General features: G+C 34.2%; 5 protein-coding genes across 6 annotated transcripts; 1 reads left to right on the top strand and 4 right to left on the bottom strand.

Moving 5' to 3' along the window:
• Positions 1-1,116: 1,116 nt before the first annotated feature.
• LOC106711302 (H/ACA ribonucleoprotein complex non-core subunit NAF1) lies at positions 1,117-3,929 on the bottom strand. Its single transcript, XM_014503601.2, has 5 exons — positions 3,316-3,929; positions 2,937-3,097; positions 2,325-2,431; positions 1,928-2,067; positions 1,117-1,794 (listed from the first exon to the last, which is right to left on the bottom strand). Exons 1-5 carry the CDS (start codon positions 3,699-3,701, stop codon positions 1,176-1,178), a joined length of 1,413 nt encoding a protein of 470 aa, XP_014359087.2. The 5' UTR covers positions 3,702-3,929; the 3' UTR covers positions 1,117-1,175.
• Positions 3,930-4,310: 381 nt separating this feature from the next.
• LOC106711304 (fumarylacetoacetase) lies at positions 4,311-8,227 on the bottom strand. The gene is made up of 9 exons (XM_045681264.1): positions 7,997-8,227; positions 7,496-7,603; positions 6,399-6,523; positions 6,054-6,194; positions 5,813-5,910; positions 5,547-5,702; positions 5,146-5,352; positions 4,734-4,882; positions 4,311-4,651 (listed from the first exon to the last, which is right to left on the bottom strand). Exons 1-9 carry the CDS (start codon positions 8,078-8,080, stop codon positions 4,448-4,450), a joined length of 1,272 nt encoding a protein of 423 aa, XP_045537220.1. The 5' UTR covers positions 8,081-8,227; the 3' UTR covers positions 4,311-4,447.
• A 518-nt stretch (positions 8,228-8,745) lies between these two features.
• LOC106711301 (protein phosphatase 1 regulatory subunit 7) lies at positions 8,746-13,646 on the bottom strand. Its single transcript, XM_014503600.2, has 7 exons — positions 13,502-13,646; positions 13,213-13,429; positions 12,844-12,972; positions 12,600-12,762; positions 12,134-12,442; positions 11,466-11,715; positions 8,746-8,858 (listed from the first exon to the last, which is right to left on the bottom strand). Exons 1-6 carry the CDS (start codon positions 13,506-13,508, stop codon positions 11,518-11,520), a joined length of 1,023 nt encoding a protein of 340 aa, XP_014359086.2. The 5' UTR covers positions 13,509-13,646; the 3' UTR covers positions 8,746-8,858; positions 11,466-11,517.
• A 441-nt stretch (positions 13,647-14,087) lies between these two features.
• On the top strand, positions 14,088-16,666 carry LOC106711306 (TBC1 domain family member 31). The gene has a single exon (XM_014503605.2). The coding sequence runs from the start codon at positions 14,230-14,232 to the stop codon at positions 16,645-16,647; it is 2,418 nt and encodes an 805-aa protein (XP_014359091.2). The 5' UTR covers positions 14,088-14,229; the 3' UTR covers positions 16,648-16,666.
• A 451-nt stretch (positions 16,667-17,117) lies between these two features.
• On the bottom strand, positions 17,118-20,472 carry LOC106711307. 2 transcript variants are annotated; one of them, XM_014503607.2, is made up of 9 exons: positions 20,403-20,472; positions 19,904-20,035; positions 19,471-19,596; positions 18,914-19,095; positions 18,611-18,776; positions 18,242-18,318; positions 17,819-17,993; positions 17,345-17,606; positions 17,118-17,272 (listed from the first exon to the last, which is right to left on the bottom strand). In XM_014503607.2, exons 1-9 carry the CDS (start codon positions 20,412-20,414, stop codon positions 17,118-17,120), a joined length of 1,287 nt encoding a protein of 428 aa, XP_014359093.1. In that variant the 5' UTR covers positions 20,415-20,472. The 2 variants fall into 2 exon arrangements, with proteins under 2 accessions (XP_014359093.1, XP_014359094.1); XM_014503608.2 differs by having other exon boundaries at positions 18,242-18,306.
• Positions 20,473-20,607: the final 135 nt, after the last annotated feature.

The following is a 20,607-nucleotide window of genomic DNA, read 5'->3' as shown; positions in this document are numbered from 1 at the left end:
TCTTGTGAACAATGGGCAAATCATTGGGATATTATGTTTAAGATTGGTTTTATTTCAAATTTTTAAAGACAAAACAGTTATATGTTAAAAAAAATTAAACCCAACTTGTAACAAGCACATACATTAGTTACGTCAAAAAAGTTTTCTAGATTTAGGGAGCTAAAGCCATATTGTAATTTATTGGAAGTTTAATTTGTAATAAAAGAATTTTTGCAATTTATAGTTATTAATTTTGGTCAACATAATCCATCTTGTGCACATCACTATTTTTGACGTAACTGACGTGTGTGATTGAAAAATGGCGGGAAAATTGTTTTGTTCAATTTTGCTTGTTTTCCAAGTCCAAACATTACTTAGTTTATAATAACAATGGCTATTTCAAATGTTTTAGTTTATGGAAGCTGTTTATCTAATCAAGGGACAGTGGCTGCGAAATTATTATGTTTAGTTCTAATTGATATATTTTCTACTGTATTCCTGTATTGTGAAATGTTATTCATTTTACGTTGTGATCATGTGAGTGCAAAATTTGTTTATTGTAACCAGTTTAATTTGACCTTACGTCAATATGAGGGCAGCAGAAGTAAAAGCGCATGTATTTTTTCTGCGTAGTCCAAGAGCAGTATTTTTTAGCTGTAATCTTTATTATTATAACTTTTTTTTTATATTATAATTTTTAACATTTATGAAATTCGATCGTTAGTTTATTTCTAACAATGAAATATTTAATAAAGAAATCATAAAATAATTGGTCTTTTATTTAAAAAAAAAATGTACAATTAATAAAATTGGAGTGTTTGTATGTAATAATGAAAAAAAATACAATATTTCGTGCACATGGTTAATTTTCGCAAATTCGCGATTGTTCCGGGTAACCTCCGAAACGACTGGACCGATTTTTACAGGATTTGGACTGGAAGGAAGCTGGTGTATGCGACATTAACAAACTTTTTTTAAAATTCCGAGTCGATGAAGTCGCGGGCAACTGCTACTTTTGCGGCAACTATAGCATGACGATAAATGAAAAACTCATTAACATAAACACAACTGCTTTATTTTATATAAATATAATTTTATATTTGGATACCACACTTTAGTATTGTTAGAACGTTTCTCAAGTAAACATTATATGACAGGATATATATTACACAGATTATATTCACATATAAATTGAGTTAGGTGCCGGGGGGCGGCGGCGGTCTCCGCGCCCACTGCGGCTGTGGGCCCGGCGCTGTGCAGAAGCCAGCGCCGAACACGGGCCCCGCCTGCGGCCTCAGCGGCGGCGGGACGCTCATGGGCGGTATGGGACCGAACATTCTCGGTCTGCCACCGAATTGGTACGAATCGCCTACGAACGGAGGAGGAATGTAAGGATCAAAAGGCGGGACGCACATCGGTGGCCGGTTGAAGGGCGGCGGCCTAAAAGGTCGGGGAGCGGAGTCGTTGGGGTGCGGCGGAGTCCTGGTGTCGTTGAACGCCCACGCGGACCACGGACTGACGAATCTGGTCTGGGGGTTGGTGTTCGGTCGTCGGCCCGAGAAGGGGTTCAATCCTCCTCTCCCGTACCCGGCATCATATCCACCAAAGCGATTGCTACTCTCTGAGGGTCTTTGGTTTCTCCTATCCCTCTTGGGCGGTTGGCTATTGGTTTTGCTGGTCTCCCCGCTGTCGGTCTTCTTGTTCTGTTCCTTGCGGGCGCGGTTGGCGCGGCGCTCCTCCTCGTCATCGGAGTAGTCCACGTGGCTCGGAGGTGGCTCGATATCGTGCAGCCATGACGCGTCGGAACCTTTCGATCTGGAGAAAATTTCAAAATGAATGTTTTGATTTATTTCACACAAGAAAAAGTAGATTCCTTGTTTAAATAAAGTCTAAAATACAAGTACTCATGCATGCAGTCATGTAATGGTTGAGTTAGTTTTGTACTGACTTCATGAGCTCTGTGAGGAAGACGTAGTTGGTGTGGTCGCGGCTGCGCGGTGCTATGTACACGTCCATGCCGGGCTGCACTCCGCGCTCCTTCACGTGATCCACAGAGTTGAACCTCACACAGTAGTGTGGCTCGGTCACCTAACATATAGTGAAATCTTTGATTACAACAAGGCAGTAATAAGTACCAACAAATTCTATCTGCAGAAATAAAATTAGAAGCTCATTATCTTGTCCATCTATTAGTACAAAAATATCAAAATATATACAAATTTGGAAAGAAACTCGATTAGCAGATGGCAAAATGTTGTCTACAATGCTATTCACATATTGGGAACTTAAATAATGAGAATTTAGAGGAATCCCAGTTAAATTATTAATCAGTAATGTTCACTCACAGGTCCAAAAACATCAAACACCTTCCCCAATGCCCGAGCACCATTATCAAGGAACAATATGCTCTCTAAATCAACGGCCGGTGTTTCCGGCATCGCACGAATTATCACTGCAAATAAACAGGATAAATAAGATAAGATAAATCTATTTCCCCTAATGTTAAAGAATCATAAAATACAATTAAACCTGGATAAGCGAGAAACCTCTACAAGCAAGTCATTGTAAGTCCCAACAGTGTCTCCATAACCAAGAAACTCAAGCAAATGGAACCATTCCTTGGGGTCTTGCTTATCCAGGTTCAACTGTACATAGTTTTGATAACTGAGGGGTACACAAGGGGATTTCTTTAATTTGTAGAAACTAGTAGAAATATTCATGTAAAAAGTTATTTATCAAATAAAAAATAGTCACACTTTAGTGCCAAAAATTCACATGTGCAAGTTCACTTTAATACAAATCAATTTTAGTTATTATAGTCTACTTTATTTACAAAAATATTATTAGCACCGAAAGTGTCTAATTGTCAATGATTTATTCTGATTAGAAACATTTCACAAGCCTAAATAAAATAACGAAGTTTGGGGCAGTGTCATGTATAATGTTAAATGTCTCACCTAATCTATCTACAATGTTTAGGATGGTGCCTATCTTGGTGGTATCCTGGGCCGGCAGGCTGATGGCAAGGTCTTCAATGGGCGGCAGGTCATCCAGACCCAATTCTCCATGAACCTTTATTGGTTCCACTTTACTTGGTTTATTGTCACCATCTTCATCACTAAAGTTTAAAAAGGTTAGTAAGATTATGTTATTTGAAAGATTGTCAATGATTAAATTCATACAAGATTAAATGAGCATTGTTTGCACAAAATTTTATGATTTAAATAATAAATTCAATTTAATTTAAATAGTAATTACTATATTTACTACAAATTTGTAAAATTTGCTATACTATTGATTGCTACAAAAATCTTTGATAAAATGTAGTACACATACCCACTAGAATTATTACTCTCCACAGTCTCATTCCAACCCTCATCGTCGCTGGAGTCGCTCGATGGGGTGGAATAAGATTCACTATCAACATCTCTATATTCAGTCACTTCATAATTAACTACATCACTGTCCGAATCATCTATTATCATATTTGTTGCAGATTTTGTATCTCTCTCTGCCGCGGATGACAACGGGCCGTGGGCGCAAGCATTTATAATGTTATTTTTTAAAACCATTTCACTATGTTCCGTGTGATCGTATTCTTCACTGCCGATTTGTCCACTCGAAGCTCCTTCAATATCTTCCGACTCAGAATCTGATGTGCCGTAATCGCCAACGAGACTTCGCGGCACGTTTTTATTGTTTATTTCGTCGTGTTTTTCCATGGTGGTACAAAAATGGAAGGTATTTTTCAATGCCGTCCACGATGAGTATTGCAAAAAGTATTAACAAAGGATTTGAAGGAAAAAAAATTACACTTTTATGTAACCATATCTTGACAAAGATCCATATGAATCGCAACTATTCTCCGCGAAAAATGCAACCACGCAAACGTGAAAATGCAAAAAACGATGGAAGAACAGAAAACAATCAGTAACAATAAAATTATGACATTTGACTACAATTCGCACAGATAACATTATACAGGAGATGTATGACAGTAATAGGGATGTGACTTTTTCGTAGTTTTTACTATATCAGGTTTTCAAACTACAGCACTTTGGTACGCGGCAAAAATACTCGTATACAACAATATAAAATATGCAATCATAAGAAATAATTGAAAAGCTTGAGCCAGTCTATCGTTCGGTTGGCGTGACGCGGCAACAACAAACCTCTATCCACACACTTTATGTATGTAATTTATAATTATTTCCCTTAGATCTTAACACCTATTCTGTAAACTTTTATTGTTCCACAGGTAACCATATTTAACATTTCTTGGTGTTAAGAAAATGGAATGAGAGGATAAAGAAGGAACAATAAATTTCCGCAGCTCAGAAGTATTAGCACTTTTATTAACGCGTATAAAATATTTATTGAATATTTAGATACATCTGTTTAGATACATAGTTACATATTATATAGATCTTTAGTAAAGGCATAAAGTTGATATATTTATAATTTTACTTTATTCTTGAAAAGGTATAGCAGGAAGTAACTTTCCTTCGCAACTACCGAAGCCGATTCTTATGCCGTTTTCGTCTAAACAATACCCGCGCAGAATTATAGTGTCGCCATCTTGTAGGAATTTTCTTTCTTCTCCATTAAGCAAACGTAAAGGTTTTGTTCCTTTCCAACTGAGCTCCAACATACTTCCGTATGAATCAGAAGTCTGAAAATTATAATTTTTACGGATTACGTTTTTTTAAAGACTATAATAATAATGAAGCATAAATCATCGAACATAGACTGACATCGCCACTGATGGTGCCGGAGCCGAGCAGGTCGGCGGGGCGCAGGCTGCAGCCTGTGACTGTCTGCTGTGCCAACTGCTGCTTCACCGTCCAGTACAGGAAGCGGTAGTTAGAACGGCAGATGGTCGTGGCTACGGGGGAGCTCTCGGCTGAAATTAATTATGTTATTACTTGTAACTGAAATATATAAAAAAAAATAAGTGCACAAGTACAATATTTTACTTGTGCTTTTAGCCTTTTACATTTTTAAAACATAATTTTTCCATTTGGGTAATTAAAATGCTGCTGTTTGGAAGATTTTTCCTGATCTTGAGTTAGGGACTTTATTCCTCAAATTTTATGTAGTTCTGTACTCATAGCTACTAAAAAAGGTCAATATTATGACGAATGTATTCATAGAAACATTACTCACGTCTTAAATCAACTTCAAGTTTAATATCAAAGTTGAAGTTATCATCGTGCCGCAAGTAAGGGAAGGGCGGCTTGTCCTGCGGGTAGTTGTCTACAATGTAGGGGCGCAGCGCCTCTATGGTCACGATCCACGGCGATATGCTGGTACCCAGGTTCTTAGCTGTGAACGGCCCCAGAGGAACGTACTCCCACTTCTGGATGTCACGAGCTGAAAACATTTTAAGTAATCTACTAAACAAACAAAAACAATATATGGTCAAAATGACCATACGTACTGTGGTCTCTATACAAGCAAATACCTGTAGATTCGATATTAACTTTCGAAAGTGAATTACTTCTTAACATTTCTAATTTTTTTCAAAAGAAACTATAATTGAAATTTTTTAAGAGAACTTTTCTTACCACTCCAATCATTCATCAGAACAAACCCGAATAGTTTGTCCTCAGCCTCCTTGGCAGTGACCCTCTGCCCGACACTAGTGGGGGGACCACCCACAAAGCACGCCATTTCTAACTCAAAGTCCATTAGACGGCAGGGACCAAAGTGAGGATCGGCACCTATGACAAATTATATAACGAAATGAAGAATTCGTTAGCCTTCTTAGCGATTTTCAAATTAATTCAACAAACAATAAGGACAAGTGATATTGTTTCAAATTTTCGCCTACCGTCAACTGGTAAAGTCTGTCCATACGGTCTGTATATCGGCGTTCCGGACACCACTATTGAACTACAACGGCCGTGGTAGCCGATTGGTATGTGCTTCCTGAAATGTATAAAAATACCTTCGCTACTTTGAACTTTCTGGTTTCCTATATCTGAAGTGTATTAGTAGACAGGACCATATTATTTATTAATTTTCAATAGATGTCCCAATCTCATTAATTTTTAGATGTATAAAATACTAACCAGTTAGAGGGCAGTGCATTCTCTTTGCCGCGGAACATAATACCCACGTTGGTGGCGTGATGTATGGAGGAGTAGAAGTCAGAATAGTCCCCAATTTCGGCCGGGACGTGCATTTTTGCCTCGCTTTGTTTGACGAACGCTCTGTAAAATGAAAGTCAAATTAGAAGTAATTTCTTATGGAAATTACTTTGTTCGTAAATAAACAAAATTAAGTAAAGATTATTAACTAACAATATGGACATTTTTAAATAAAATAAGGAGTCATAGCTATGGTGACTGAAGATAAATATTTTCTTTGCTCTTTCTTGGAAGTCCAGTTTAAAAAAAATTATAACGCTATCTTACCGTTCTCTAAGGTTAGTGTCATTCTGTACAGTTGAATTGGAAACATCTAGGAGGCTTTGTATAGTACTTCTCGCTTCGAGCCAATGTGGTTTAGTCAAGCCCATAAAGGAATTCAATTTCTCCTCCTGAAATTAAACTAATAGGTTTGTGATAATACGAACGCAACGAAAAAAAAAACAGATTTCAAACATTTTGAAGTTTTGTGAATATAAAAGAAACATTGGCCCCATATTTTATAGACTTTAATTTTGAAAAATTCTTTTAAAAATATATGTTAATTTCATGATTATAAAAACGTCATCTGGTTTATATTAAGAAATTACAGCTTGTTTTACTAAATTTCCGCTTTTCAGTTTTTTAAAACATTAACTATAGTTACATACAATATGTGGAATAAAATTTGGTTACAGGTACGAATCCATAGCATTTGATCATCAATTTTAAATTCAACGAATTAAATTTTAAATTACATATGCGAAATAACATGACTAAATTAATTAACAATTTTGTTTCGCTTTCGTTTTTTTAGGTGATTACAATAATTTTTATAACACACGATATTTTATTTCGCCTGCATTGGGTTATTAATAGAACTGTGGCACATTGAACTTAAGCATGTCCTTTCATTCGTTTATAATTATCAGCTTGTATAAATAAAATGCACGACGTAACCGAAACAATGGGTGCCAAATAAAAATAAAATATATATTTCCGAAAGTCGAATGCAAACTAAATTGAAGTGCCAACAGCCTAATGGTTCAAAGTACGGACATCAGATACCGTGGTCAAGGGTTCGAATTCCGCCATTCGACTTTTGTCGTAAACCATATCGTAGCATAAGCCTCTTCATTAGTTGGAATGGTACAAGCAATATTAGTAAATAGAAGCTAGATTTTCTTATTTCTTTAAGTATAAATATGATAGTTATATGGGTTAGAAAGATCGAGAATAACTTGTTCGAATTTTTAAAACCGGTAGCAATAAAAAATACCGACATTAGGTTAATTTAAATTTTAATACAGTTCATTATAAAATGTTGTGCAATGACACACCTCCTTAGACCATAAACAAGAAATTAGCATATTGTTTACTTGTACCTTAAAAACATGTTGTTTGTCCTTCAACAAGGGTCCGTTGAATAAATGAGATATTACATTCAAGTCTAGGATCCATTCTCCTATTGCGACTCCAATATGTTTATCTGTCTGGAAATATAAAAATATTATTATGTTAAATCTATTAACTATCAAAAATAATAACAAATAGTAAGCGGTAGGCAGAAATTATGGTTTTATTTTCGGTATGACCCTAGTGTTTATTCTATATTAATAAAATTGAACAATTGCAAAAAAATCCATGGTTTTATCTTTAGAGAGATTTTAAGCGGTAGTTATAATACTTTAAAGTGGTAACAATAACAACATCGGGTCTTTGGATTGTCAAATTTACATTTATTAATCTACAACAACGTTAAAAATGTACATTTTTACGATGCTTGTTATTGGAATTATAATTTTAATTTACATTTCCACACAAATGAAAGTAAACTGACTGATTAGAATATCTTTATTACTGGTATTAAAAAATAAACAACTTACATTCATCGGCGATGTAAATACACCGTAAGGAAGATTTTCAATTGGAAAATCCGAATTTGGTGAATATTCGATGTACGATTTCATTTTGTTTCACCTATGTCCACTGTCCAACTAAATGATTTTGTTATTCTACGATTTGTAGAATAGATAAACTTGTTTTATTTATGTAAATGTAGTTGACGAACGAGTTATAAAGCCGGCCGGTGCGAATCGACTGACTGGATTCCTTCCGTCGCCAAGGTCTCAATTACATCGCGCTTATTTGTGAATGTGACACTATAGAATTCCACTGTTGAAAAACTCGTATTAAAACATATTTCTATATCTCTCATTGTCGTTGAAAAAATTGAGACAATAATATTTTAACACTAGTGTTACGGCAATGTAACTGGATCTTCACGCATACCGTCTGTGTCAAAATGCATAAACATAACCTAAATAGAGTTAATTACCTCTTTCCATTGTTATATCTGAAGCAGTATGATTAGTTATCATTTTGTTCCATACAAAAGTGCATTGAATTTTTGTACATTGATGAAATCAGTTGCCGGCGTCGGTTTTTCAACTAAAGATTTGTGGGTACATCCATGAGAAAATTAAATAATTTCGCTTGAGAAAAAAACTCCTACAAAGATTTTTATGTGGTAGTGACAACCCGCGACAACTTTGTTCCCATTATGCCATATAAAAAAAAAAGCAAAACACAATTTATATTTGAATTTACTTTATTACATCAAATAAATATGCGTATTTACATGTCGAAGTCGACTTTACTAAGGCTAGGGAGCAGTTGGTCCTTGCGCAGGGTCTTGCGGTTGAACGTTGTGCTCTGAAGGAGGCGTTCGTGAGATTCCTTGACTGCCTGGAAACATGCAAGCGTTGGTGTATGACAGAAATGTTAATTCTTTGCTTATATAAAACGAAACTTTTTGTGCCAGCTGTCACCCGCGTGGAATTAAAAAAAAACGTTATAAGTAGCCTTTTTTAGTGTTCTAGATGTTTTACATCTGTGCCAAATTTCATCAAGATTCGTTGAGCCGTTCTGGATTACCTTCTAACGAACATCCATCCATACATCTAAACTTTCGCATTTATAATATTTGTAAGATTCCTTGAACTCTTTATTATCGTTAAAAGTTATTTTTATAACTTGGTCATTGGTGAATTTAAGGCGCAATAGAACCGAGTCTAAAAAAATTTGGTTCGAATCTAGGGCGGTAAAAAAAAACAACTCTAACCTTATTTCTTAAACTATTTACGACTACACAATGACAGAGCAAGTTAATTATGTACTACCTAAAACTAAGACCTCAGAACTGATATACCTATAGCCTATAGGCTAGGGGGATTAAATCTTTCTAATATTATAAATGCGATTGTTTAGATGGATGGATGGATGTTAGTTAAAGGTATCTCCAGAACGGTTGCATGGATCTCAATGAAATTTGGTATAGATGTAGAACACGGTCTGGAAGAACACATAGGATACTAATAGTTTTTTTTTAATTACGTGCGCACGGAGTTGCAGGCGACTGCTAATCTCCATATAAATTCGATATTGAATGTTTCTTTCATTATTTAGTAGCAATGAACGTATATTAAAAACTATTATTTCTTAAACTCTCGCTCTCATGTATATTTCTAGCAGACAAGTCTACTGCAGAATATTTTAATAATAAGGGAATAATTAAAAATACGATAGAAGGTATGATAACAGTAAGCGTTTATATGACATAAATAGTGACAATTCTGTGGGCCTAATACGAATATTAGTGATAAAAACCTTCGAATCGACATCGACAATTATATTAAAATTAGTATGAAATTTTTGGTGGTGTACGTCAGATACACTGTACTTATATTGTCGATAACGATAAGATGGTGACTGTCATAAATATTCGTACTAGGCCCACATTTTATGGATGGTGTGATACATACATTAATACAAAGAAAATATTCGGATATGAACATTTTCCCCCCATACATTACAATGTTTACAAACGAAAGTAAGTAAGTAAACTTTATATCACTATGCTATCGAAATATAAGAAATTAGAATTTCAATTTTCATAGTATATAGTTAAAGAAATTTTTCTTTTTTTTTATAGTAACCAAAACATTATTGAGTAATATTTTTTAAAGAAATAATAGAGCAGAGTAAATTAAGAAGAAAACGTATAATTTAAACAGTACAATAAACCTATATTACTATAGTTTGTTTTAAACGAAATTGCCTCTATATCACTTCTTACGGGCAATGTGGATAACTAGTGCAAGGAAAGGCACTTTGGTGATTCGTAGTAGTTTGCTTACAAAAGAAATAGGAAGCAACTAGTTAACTTTAATAAATTCCAGACATTCTTAAATAATCATCTTTCAGCTGCCATATTTTAAATCGGCTTAGAAATTATATGTATACTATATTTTGTACACATTTAATAAATGGTATTATGAAATGGACTTGTTTGGAATGATGGGGGCACTACTACGCCCCCGGTTTCGATATCTCTTTTCCCAAACCTCCTTTTCTAACGTCTTCACTTTGTGAACTGCCATCTAGCAAACTGTTCGTTTACTTTTACATTAAAAAAAGGTAATATATCCAGCGATTAATACATGAAATGTAAATGGTCCCTGGATACTTACCGCACAATATACAGTTCAAATAACAACATATTTACTTAGGAACTACTATTATAAGACAATATAAATGTGCGACAGTTCAAGCTAATGTAATACAATGATATTTAACCTAATTTACTAAATTTAAATACTTAGTGTACATGAAAAAATGCTGATCTTTTTCTTAAAGGGATGTTCCAAATTAGGCGACATTAAAATACAAACTTAACAAAAGAAACTCCTTTACATACTTTAAAAAAAAAGTTATGACTTTATATATATATATATATCTCTATATCTTCTTATGTTCTTATGACAGAAAAAATTTAAATGGATGGATGGATAATGAAGTTTGTTTGATGGTATCTCCAGAAAGGCTTAATGGATCTTAATGAAATTTGGTATAAATATATAACATAGTCTGGAAGAACATATAGGCTACATATTGTTTTTTTTTTCTAATTCCGCGCAGACGAAGTCGCGGGCGACAGCTAGTTTAATATATAATACAGCCTAAAACCAATTGGGATAGCAAAATGGTCAAAAACCGTGAAAACTGATTCCTGTAAACTTCAAAAATAATACAAATCTAATAATGCCTTATTTTACTCCATTCCTTTCTCACCCTTTTCTTATAAGGATAGGATGGGGAAGTGGATTTGACGGAGGAGAGGACATATAGGAAGAGGATATATCCTCTACTCCTCTGTCAATTAAAGGTAGGCTCATTTGCCACATTATGATAAAAAACAACTTTATAATTTTAAAATAATTCAAGGACTGTGTCATTTCGCAGAACTTATTTAACACTAGGATTTTATTATTTCAAAATAACAATAATTTTTATCTTAATACAATCATCGCCTAATTTGAAACTACCCTCATCTAACCAACTAGCACTACGCTACTAATGAGAAACCATCGCCTCTACACAATGTGGCATCAATCTGCTGCAGCGAAGGAAGGCAGAGCTTCAGTTTTCTCCTGTACGCTGGGTCTGATGCTAGTGGGTTCCTCTCCAGGTATATTGTTGCTATCTTCTTGTTATCTTTTAAATATTCTACCGATGACCATTCCGATATTTGGTTGTCATTTAACTGTAATAAAAAAATATTAAAATTATAAAAGTTGATTTGTGAAATTTTTTAGTAATACTAGCTGTCGCCCGCTACTGCGTCCGCGAGCAGTTAAAAAAAAATGGGGAGGGGGTATGAAAAATAGATGTTGGCCGATTCTCAGACCTACTGAATATGCTCACAAAATTTCATGAGAATCGGTCAAGCCGTTTCGGAGGAGTATGGGAACGAAAACTGTGACACGGGAATTTTATATATTAGATTAATCTTAACACAATTAGTGCCGCCACTTACTTTGTAAGTTTATTATACAATATGAAATTGCAGTAGCATTGAAAGTGTTAACATTCAACAAAAGAAACTATTTTACAATTATTAACAAAAATGTTTAGATGTTGTTATATATACATAAATAGCTTTTAGAAACTTTTTAACTCACCCACAACTCTTCTAAATCACTCATATGTCTTAAGTTTTCAATAACCGTAATCCTGTTCATAGCTAAATCTAACGTTTGCAGCTTTATCTGGTTATCTAAATTCTCAATCACTGATATACCATTCTCTGAGATATATAGTTGTTCTAACTCTGTCAACTCTTGTAGATTCTCAATCTTTGTAATCCTATTACTTTGCAGCACTAATATCTCTAGATCTCTCAAGTCTTCTAGATTCTGTATTTTTGTAATTTTATTCTTTCCCAAGTAAAGTTGTTTTAGTGTTTTTAAACCGCTGAGATTTTTTATTTCCTGTAAATAATGACAATGTGACAATAATAGTAGATTTAAACCCATGACTGATTGATTGGATGTCTGTACCCTTAACCACTAGACTATTGCCCCTTAATGTAATACAGCCAGTCTCATTATAAGCAAAGAAAGTATGAAATTAAAAATAAAAACACACCCGAATTCTATTGTCACCCAGTTCTAATAATTCTAGCTGAGGTAGATGATTAACATTTTTAATTTCATTTATTTTATTAGAGCTCAAAAATAATTTCTTCAATTTCAATAAATTTCCCAAGCCCGTGATTTCTTTGATTCTATTAAAAGACAGGTCCAGTATTCTGAAACAAATAAATAATTTTTTTACAACATAAATATAAATTTTATATGTATAAAAAGATGTAATTAAAAATATCACTTACTCGAGGTTAACAAGGTTATCCAAATTCTCAATGACAACAATTTGATTGTCATACAACTCTAGTTCAACTAAAGTGTGTAATGTATCTAGACCCTCAATCTTTTTAATAAGATTCCATCTTAAATATAATCTGCAAAAATGGAATATGATAAACTTAAGTAGATAACTTATTGACAAAAATTATAAGAAGTATAAATTTGTTATATCAATTTCTCAAAATCCTTGCCGAATACCATGCTGTAATTTGACATCACTTTACAAATTTGAACATCACAATTTTGAACAATAGGTAATGTAACCCAAATATGTCAAAATAAAATGGAGCTTCAAACAAGATGTATTCATTAGGATGATTATCATGTATTCATACCTCTCTAGGTTTTTCAAGGGTTCCAGATTCTCAATCTTGCCAATCCTTCCATGGTTCAAGTCGAGCTCTTTGGTATTTTCATTTACAATAATTATTTCCTGAGTATCAACGTCTGCCGGCGGAGGAGGAGTGACTGGCGGTGGTGGGGAACCTTCGTGTTCCATTGCCTGACCCTCGTTTGTGTTTTCGTTCTTATTAGTCGGCGTATTCTGATTTTCTAGGTAATTTGAAAAAAAATTAAGAGATGGGGACTTATTACACTAAAAATATTAACCTCAAGGAGACGTACCTGCCATAGCTAATCCTGTTCACTAAGGAAACATGCAAATATGATTATAAATTGTATTATTTACAATAAATTATAATTTCTTCTGTGAATAAATTCAATCATATAAGGAAAATTAATAAAACGATAAATGATTCATCGATTGACAAATTGACATTGACAACAAATTGAACAACATTGTCAATTCATCGAAAACGATCATGTCGATGTGTCGATATTATTCACAATTATATTTTATTAACTTATGTAAAAATCTTATCAATTAAAGCTGCAATTGTTATAAATTATAATAATGAATGTGCTATAATATCTTTAAAGTTTAACGTGGTCTACTAAATTTTTGTTCATCAGTCATCACTTCAATGAAACGTAATTAACCCATATGTAGTATTATATTACATAAACATATTACCAACATTATTACGATTTTACAATTTCGGGTTTCTTATCTATAGTAATTTTTAATTAACAGTATTTCAGTAATTTTCTGAGTTACTAAGTTGAATGAATCGATAATTTATTCGTATTCGATTGTCGTGGATTACTCGTGGACGTGACATCTTTGACATTTAAGTTTAATACTGTTTTGTTTTGACTCCGCCAAAATTTAAATTTTTATCAACATAAGTAATTAAAAGGTTTTATTACGACCATTGCAATGCAAATGTGTTTATCCGATGTTTAAGTAAAATGTTATTGTGTTATCGCGGACGTGTCGTTTGTTCAGGACTATGGAGAACGGGAGTCATTTTGATGGAGACAAGATAGAAAAATTTGATATCAAAATAAAGAAGAAGCCGAAAGATGGAGTAATACTGCAGCTTCATCACACTGTTCGAGATTCGCACGGAGACTGCCGTCGAATTCGTTTTTCACTAGCTGTATTTGATGATAATCAGGAAAAGCTTGCGTGTACTGATAATGCAGGCAATATATTTATTATCGACTTTTGTGATTTAAAATTTTGGAAATTAGTAAATCATGGTATATGCACAGCTCTCCACTTTGTACCCGATAGACTCGACGCTTTAGTCGTTGCAAGTTCAGATAAATTTGATCTCAATTTCTTAGATACAGAGACTGGATGTGTATATCTTACATTGAGTGGACATACAGATCATGTGAAACATATATCATTCTCTAAAACCAAGTTAAACAATTTACTCACTGCTAGTCATGCTGAAGCTATTTTATGGGAACTTAAAAATTGTACAAAATACTTTACTTTAAATACTCATGTAGGATCACAAATTCAACAGATAATGTTCACACCAGCAGGTGACTATCTGGTTGCATGCTTTCAAAATGATACAGTGCAAATATGGAGACATGATACAATGAAATCTGTGAAACAAATTATTCCAAATGGCTTGAAGCATATAAAAAATATAGAATTCACAATGAATGGACGAGCAATGGTAATCGCAGGATTGGTACCTAAATTGATTTTGTTCAGCATGGATACATGGAAAGCTGTGAAGTCTATAGACTTAACTAAATACAATATTAAAGGTGTACAACATGTTGCATTTGTACCTCAGATGTTTGATGGTGGTGCAAATAAAATACTTGCAATTTTAAGTAGCAATTGTACTCTTCATTTACTAGATTTAGATACGCAAGAGCTTATTACTAACATATGTCCTCAATCCTCAAGTATCAAGAAGTTTGTTGTAAGTCCTACTGGAAAATACTTTCTGTGTATATTACACCTTGGAGAAGTTAATATATACAATTCATCATTAGTTATAGAGAATTCTAAGGATGTAATGGTTGCTCCAGAGAAAAAAGAATTGCCAGGTTGCTCTACACATGCATATCAATGTAACATACAACAAACTTTAGCAAATAAATCAGCAGTTGAACAGAAGATGCGTGCATGTATGGATAGTGCTAGATTGAGAAGAATTCTAATGCAATACGGTGAATATCCAGATAAGTTCCGTTCAATTATATGGAAGTCTCTTTTGATCACACCAAAAAATAAAGTAGCATATTCGGCTTTAGTTGATAAAGGAATCCATCCAGCATATAAGAATATTGAAAAACAGTTTACAATACACAGCACTGTCACACTGAAGAATTTGAAAAGATTACTCTCATGCCTTGCACATTGGTGCCCTCTATTTGGAGTGATGAAGTTCTTACCTGGTTTTGTATTCCCTTTTGTAAAGGTGCTGCAAAAGGATCCTCTTCTTTTATTTGAGTGCGTGGCAACTATTCTTATGAATCAATGTCAATTGTGGTTTGAATATGCACCATTTCCACCTATTAGTGTTTTAGCAATGATTGAGAACGTGCTCGCTGAACATGATCAGCAGCTACTTGATCATTACTGCCAGTTGGGGGTGACAAGTCAAATATATGCATTGAAGATTTTAGAGACAGCATTCAGTGAGGTCCTTACATGCACTGAGTGGTTGGTCCTATGGGACCACATACTTAGCAATGAGCCAGCTTACATTTTAATGATTGTTGTCTCATATAATATTGTACAAAAGAATGCTATCAGGAGATTAAAAACCGTTGACCAAATTGAAAAATTTTTTCACCTACAAAATCCAATAAATATGAAAGTGTTTCTTAAGAAAGCTTATGTATTTTTGAACGATACTAGTGAAGACGTTCATCCGAGGCGATTTTTTAATAGTTTTGTTTCGTTAGAAAAAGGTGGTTGTTATCAACAGTTTACTGGGTATCCAAAAGCTACAATATGTTTGAAATTAGCAAGAGAGAGAAAGAAAGCCGTCAGTGCAGATAGATATACTCTCAGAGAACTTACAAAGAAGAGCCAAGAGAAAATAATTAACGAAGGAATTAAAAAATTGGATATTGATTTCGACAAAGACAATGATAAAGATGTAAAAGATGAATACTACAAGAAGCACAGGCGAAAAAGTACAGTCCATCTACAGAATAAGGACGAATCCAGAAGTCGGGTTAGAGAGGAATTCTTGAAAAACGTTTTCTTCACATCCGATTTGGGTTTGAAAATAAGTAAAGAAACTGCGGAGTCAATGAGGACACGCAGATTTCGTGAATCTATACGGCCAAAGAAAAAAAGAAAAACTCCTGAAAAAATTCATTCATTAGAAAAGGAAGTGGAGAAATTAATTAAAAGTTGTTCAAATTCAGATACATCCGATTGATGCTTAAATTATTTTTATACAGCCAATGTCATTTATAATTTAATCGGCAAATAATTGTGTTCACCCCGATTGGTGGAAGGTGAATAATTTGAAAAATATTTAAAAATAAAAATAACGTTTTTGATAGTTTCCTATTTTAATTACCTTTGGTTTGCAAGTTTCGGCATATTATTCAATGTTTAAAAAAATAACGTCATACTTATGTTCTAATTACTGTTTTAAATGCATTTACGTAACGCGATAAACATATTCACGCCCGATTATGCAAAACGGTAAATGCAAGCAATATATTTGTGACTTCAGTATTATTTGGTCATACGATTGTTACACTGTTCTGAGATTTATTTTAAGACCATTCCAAATAAAAAACAGCTTGTAGTTTAAAATTTAATATATGTTATCAAATAAATTACAATTAAAATTTCATATCTTTACTAACAATGAAGATGTCACATACTTTAGGATCTTATCTATTCCCTTTTAAAAGAAGATGGTCTTGGTATGGTTGATTTGATGTGACTGTATTTTTTCTTTGTAGCACTGAGGTTTGGACTGGATTTAGATGTGGCGGGTTCATTAACTTTGGGTATACGGACCGGCGTAGCTATTTTTTGCTTGAAAATCACTAGAATGGAAATTATTAAAATTAATGATGAAAAAAATTGCTATCTTTTTCTACCGTAATAAATTTACTTACTGTTTAATTTATTATTTTTTGGATGTGATGCTCCATTTTCAGCTTTGGAATCAGTCGTATCTTTTTTAAGTTTGAGAAATTTGGGTGAAACTCGACGGAACTTCGCTATCTTTCCTTCTTTCGATAGTCTCTTGTTAGAAAGTAGGTCGGATGTAGAAGCGCGCTCGGCGTATAATTTTTTCGATTTAGGGAAGTCGTAACTGGCACGTCTTAGCCCCGAGAGGTTTGGACTTGATGCAAATTGAACTTTAGAAGATTCTCCCTGTAATTATAAAAATGTTTTGACATACACACTTAGATTGGAGACTTGTACATAATATAATGATCGGAACATTTTTTTTTTTTGAGATTTTTGGCTCTATACATTACCATGTTCGGTCCCCGTCCCCTGCCAAATTAAGGAATAAGGCCTCCAAAAATCAATACAAAGTCTATGTTTGAATTCGAATATGTAATTATAACTGTAAGGCATACCTTTAGTAAGGATATCTTCGAGACATCCAAAGCGAGGGAGGACATGGAGGTGTCACATTTGCCGTCTTCTTGAATGTCTTTCACAATATCAGCCAGCTTATTCCGTAGACTTTCTGCATGTCTTTCAGCGGATATAATCTTCTCTAGTAATTTATTTTGATGACCTTGTATAGGGCTGGAATTATTAATATTTATTAAGCTCAGGGGTTAAGCTCTTGACTTGTAATCTGCAGGTCTTGGGTTCGAATCCCGCCATGTACCAATGTGTTTGTCAACTTTCGATTTCCATATGTACATTTATCCGACTTTCCTACGATGAAGGAAAACATCGTGAAACAAGAATATGAAAGGGATGATAATATTGTACGACTCTAATCAAGTTTGTATGTTTTTACATATTATTAATATTTAAATAAAGTTCACCTCGATGTCTTGTTGCGTCGCGTAACGCTGTCCGGCGTCGAAGATAAAGTGTATGTACTCTGCCTCTGGTATGTAAACTGAAACATTAGTCAAGACAAAAAGGAAAAGTAATGGTTTTTTAAATTGAATTCATTGACATTTACGGGCTTAGGTTGTGTCTAAATGCGTTTGTTTTGATTTAATTAGTACCAAGAAAGACTAATTAGGACTTTTTTAGGCTCAAGAGAGGGTTGACTCTAATTTTAAAAGTTTGATGTAATGAATATGACATCTGAAATTTTATTATACCATAGTTTTACTTCTTGGATGTAAAGCTTACATTAAAGTATGTTTTAACCCGACATAAAATATGTAAATACGAAAATTTACCTTCTTTTTATCCATCGTGTCATGAACATCATTACACGACATGTCGGTAGAGACATGTTTTTGCAAAGGCCCCGGTGCCGGCAGGTTCTGGTCGTTCGTGTCTTTGGCAGTCAGCGTGTCTAAAGATCGGTAGCGGGTCGGTGTTTCCAATGCAAGTTGAAATTTACTGAAAGTGTAGTTTCACCTACAGTCAGCTCTCACCTGATCTACACTTAAGGCCTCCCTCAGTGAGCCATTAGCGAGCCTGAATCTCAATAAAAATCTAAGTTCTTATAAAAGCTTACAGTAGTTTGTGACTCTTACCGTTTGTCCGGAGTTTTCATTTCGAGCATGCTCATCGATTTGTTTTCCATTGAGTCTCGCTTCGGTTTCTCCAGATCAGATTCGCTGTTTTCTTTTATGCCGCGCATCATATCGAATAACTCTTTAGTTAAACGTTCGCGATATTGTTTCGGTAGGGTGCCGAGAAGGCTACTGCCATACTCCTAGAAAAAAAAAGAAAATTATTGAGACCAAACTACACTGAAACTTTAGCAACGTTGATGTAGTGGTTATGCACTGGACTTGTAAGGTACAGGTTGTACTTTCGATCTTTGCTATGTACCAAGCTTACTAATATTATAAATGCGAATGTTTGGATAGATGGATGTTTGCTTGAAGGTATCTCCAGAACGGCTCGACCAATCTCGATGAAATTTGGCATAGATGTAGATCATAGTCTGGAAGAACACATAGGCTACTTAGTATGTTTTTTTAATAACGCGCGGACGGAGTCGCGGGCGACAGCTAATATGTTTGTATTTTTGTGAGATTGTGGTATTTCACTGGGCGAATCGTTACATTGCAATATTATTATTTACCGTCTCTAATTGCTTCCCTCCTGTCATCCCCGACACTTGCCAGATCCCGCTGTTCTGTTGCTGCGTGCTCGCCGGGCACGAGCATGATAGATTGTTACTTTCCAATACCACATGCAGACCTGAAGTCTATAAAGATACTCCTTAATTAAACAGTTTTTATGATCTAAGTCAATAAGAACAGTTGAGCTATCTGATAAATTGAACACCGGTTTATCGTACAGTCGATTCAACTTACGATGAACCTTACGCTAAACTAAACCATTTACATCAGTCAGTCCAGTCATTTCAGCAATGAACTATTAATTACGTGATCTGTCAAGCGACTAGTTGAATGATTAATCGAGCGTCAGTCAATCTAACTAACTGAACAATATCTAACTAACGATTGTGTATTAATTTGCAATGAAATTGTTATATCATTTAATAGACTTACGGGGCAATTGATAACGACGGTTCTAGCAGGTCCATCTTCACTGGCGTTGCCATCGGTGGTGGATAATGTCTTCACGGAGTAGCCCAAGCATTGTAACAAAGCACACAACTCTACCGCGTCACTGTGTGTTTCCTGAAATATACTTAGTTTGTTGGAAGTAAACTAAATCACTTTACTGATTTGGCTAACCGTGCGTTTCTAAGATCAAAACTTCCCTATAAAATATGTTTCATTCAGAGATTTCGCTCTTAGAAACCCACGGTAAGAAAGGTACGTATTTACGTACGATTAGTGAGTCTATTTTGTTTGTTATATGCCCCATAACAGAATGTCTCCTAGTTTAATTTCAGATATTACAAGTAATTTATTTTGAAAAATCTCTCAAGTTAGGTATTTTCATTGGTAAATCAAAAATTTATTTGTTGTTGGAAAATAATTATGTAATAATTACAATACATAGGTATGTAACACATAACAATAATATGAAATTCACACTTACCGTTTCCGGCATCGTTTTCTTTCATATAACTAGCTTTTAATGGAATACTCTTTCTTTATTATATTATCTTAGGCGATATTTTTTTCTTTTTTATTAATTTACTATCACTTCCCGACACGATGTATGGCGAAAAACACATGACATTTGTTTTTTGACATTCGCTAAACTTTATCCCTCAACATTTACAACTACCCACAAAAAACTT

The sequence above is a fragment of the Papilio machaon genome, chromosome 15 (assembly GCF_912999745.1).
Source record: "Papilio machaon chromosome 15, ilPapMach1.1, whole genome shotgun sequence".
NCBI lineage: Eukaryota > Metazoa > Arthropoda > Insecta > Lepidoptera > Papilionidae > Papilio > Papilio machaon.
The sequence above is the reverse complement of the archived record's forward strand: the minus strand, read 5'-3'. Positions and strand labels throughout refer to the sequence as shown.

Bases quoted from the DNA above. Each gene is read 5' to 3' on its own strand.
- LOC106711302 (XM_014503601.2), bottom strand. From the start codon at position 3,701: ATGGAAAAACACGACGAAATAAACAATAAAAACGTGCCGCGAAGTCTC. The intron at 3,098-3,315 runs GTATGTGTACTA...TTTAAACTTTAG, and splicing joins GAGAGTAATAATTCTAGTGG to TGATGAAGATGGTGACAATA. The intron at 2,068-2,324 runs GTGAGTGAACAT...ACTATATGTTAG, and splicing joins TGTTTGATGTTTTTGGACCT to GTGACCGAGCCACACTACTG.
- LOC106711304 (XM_045681264.1), bottom strand. From the start codon at position 8,080: ATGAAATCGTACATCGAATATTCACCAAATTCGGATTTTCCAATTGAA. The intron at 5,911-6,053 runs GTTAGTATTTTA...TATACATTTCAG, and splicing joins AATGCACTGCCCTCTAACTG to GAAGCACATACCAATCGGCT. The intron at 5,703-5,812 runs GTAGGCGAAAAT...AATTTGTCATAG, and splicing joins ACAGACTTTACCAGTTGACG to GTGCCGATCCTCACTTTGGT.
- LOC106711301 (XM_014503600.2), bottom strand. The intron at 12,443-12,599 runs GTGTGTTTTTAT...CATTATTTACAG, and splicing joins TGGGTGACAATAGAATTCGG to GAAATAAAAAATCTCAGCGG. The intron at 11,716-12,133 runs GTGAGTTAAAAA...TTTTTATTACAG, and splicing joins GTGATTTAGAAGAGTTGTGG to TTAAATGACAACCAAATATC.
- LOC106711306 (XM_014503605.2), top strand. From the start codon at position 14,230: ATGGAGAACGGGAGTCATTTTGATGGAGACAAGATAGAAAAATTTGAT.
- LOC106711307 (XM_014503607.2), bottom strand. The intron at 18,319-18,610 runs GTAAATTTTCGT...CTAATGTTTCAG, and splicing joins ACACGATGGATAAAAAGAAG to TTTACATACCAGAGGCAGAG. The intron at 17,273-17,344 runs GTAAGTAAATTT...TTTCCATTCTAG, and splicing joins AAAAAATAATAAATTAAACA to TGATTTTCAAGCAAAAAATA.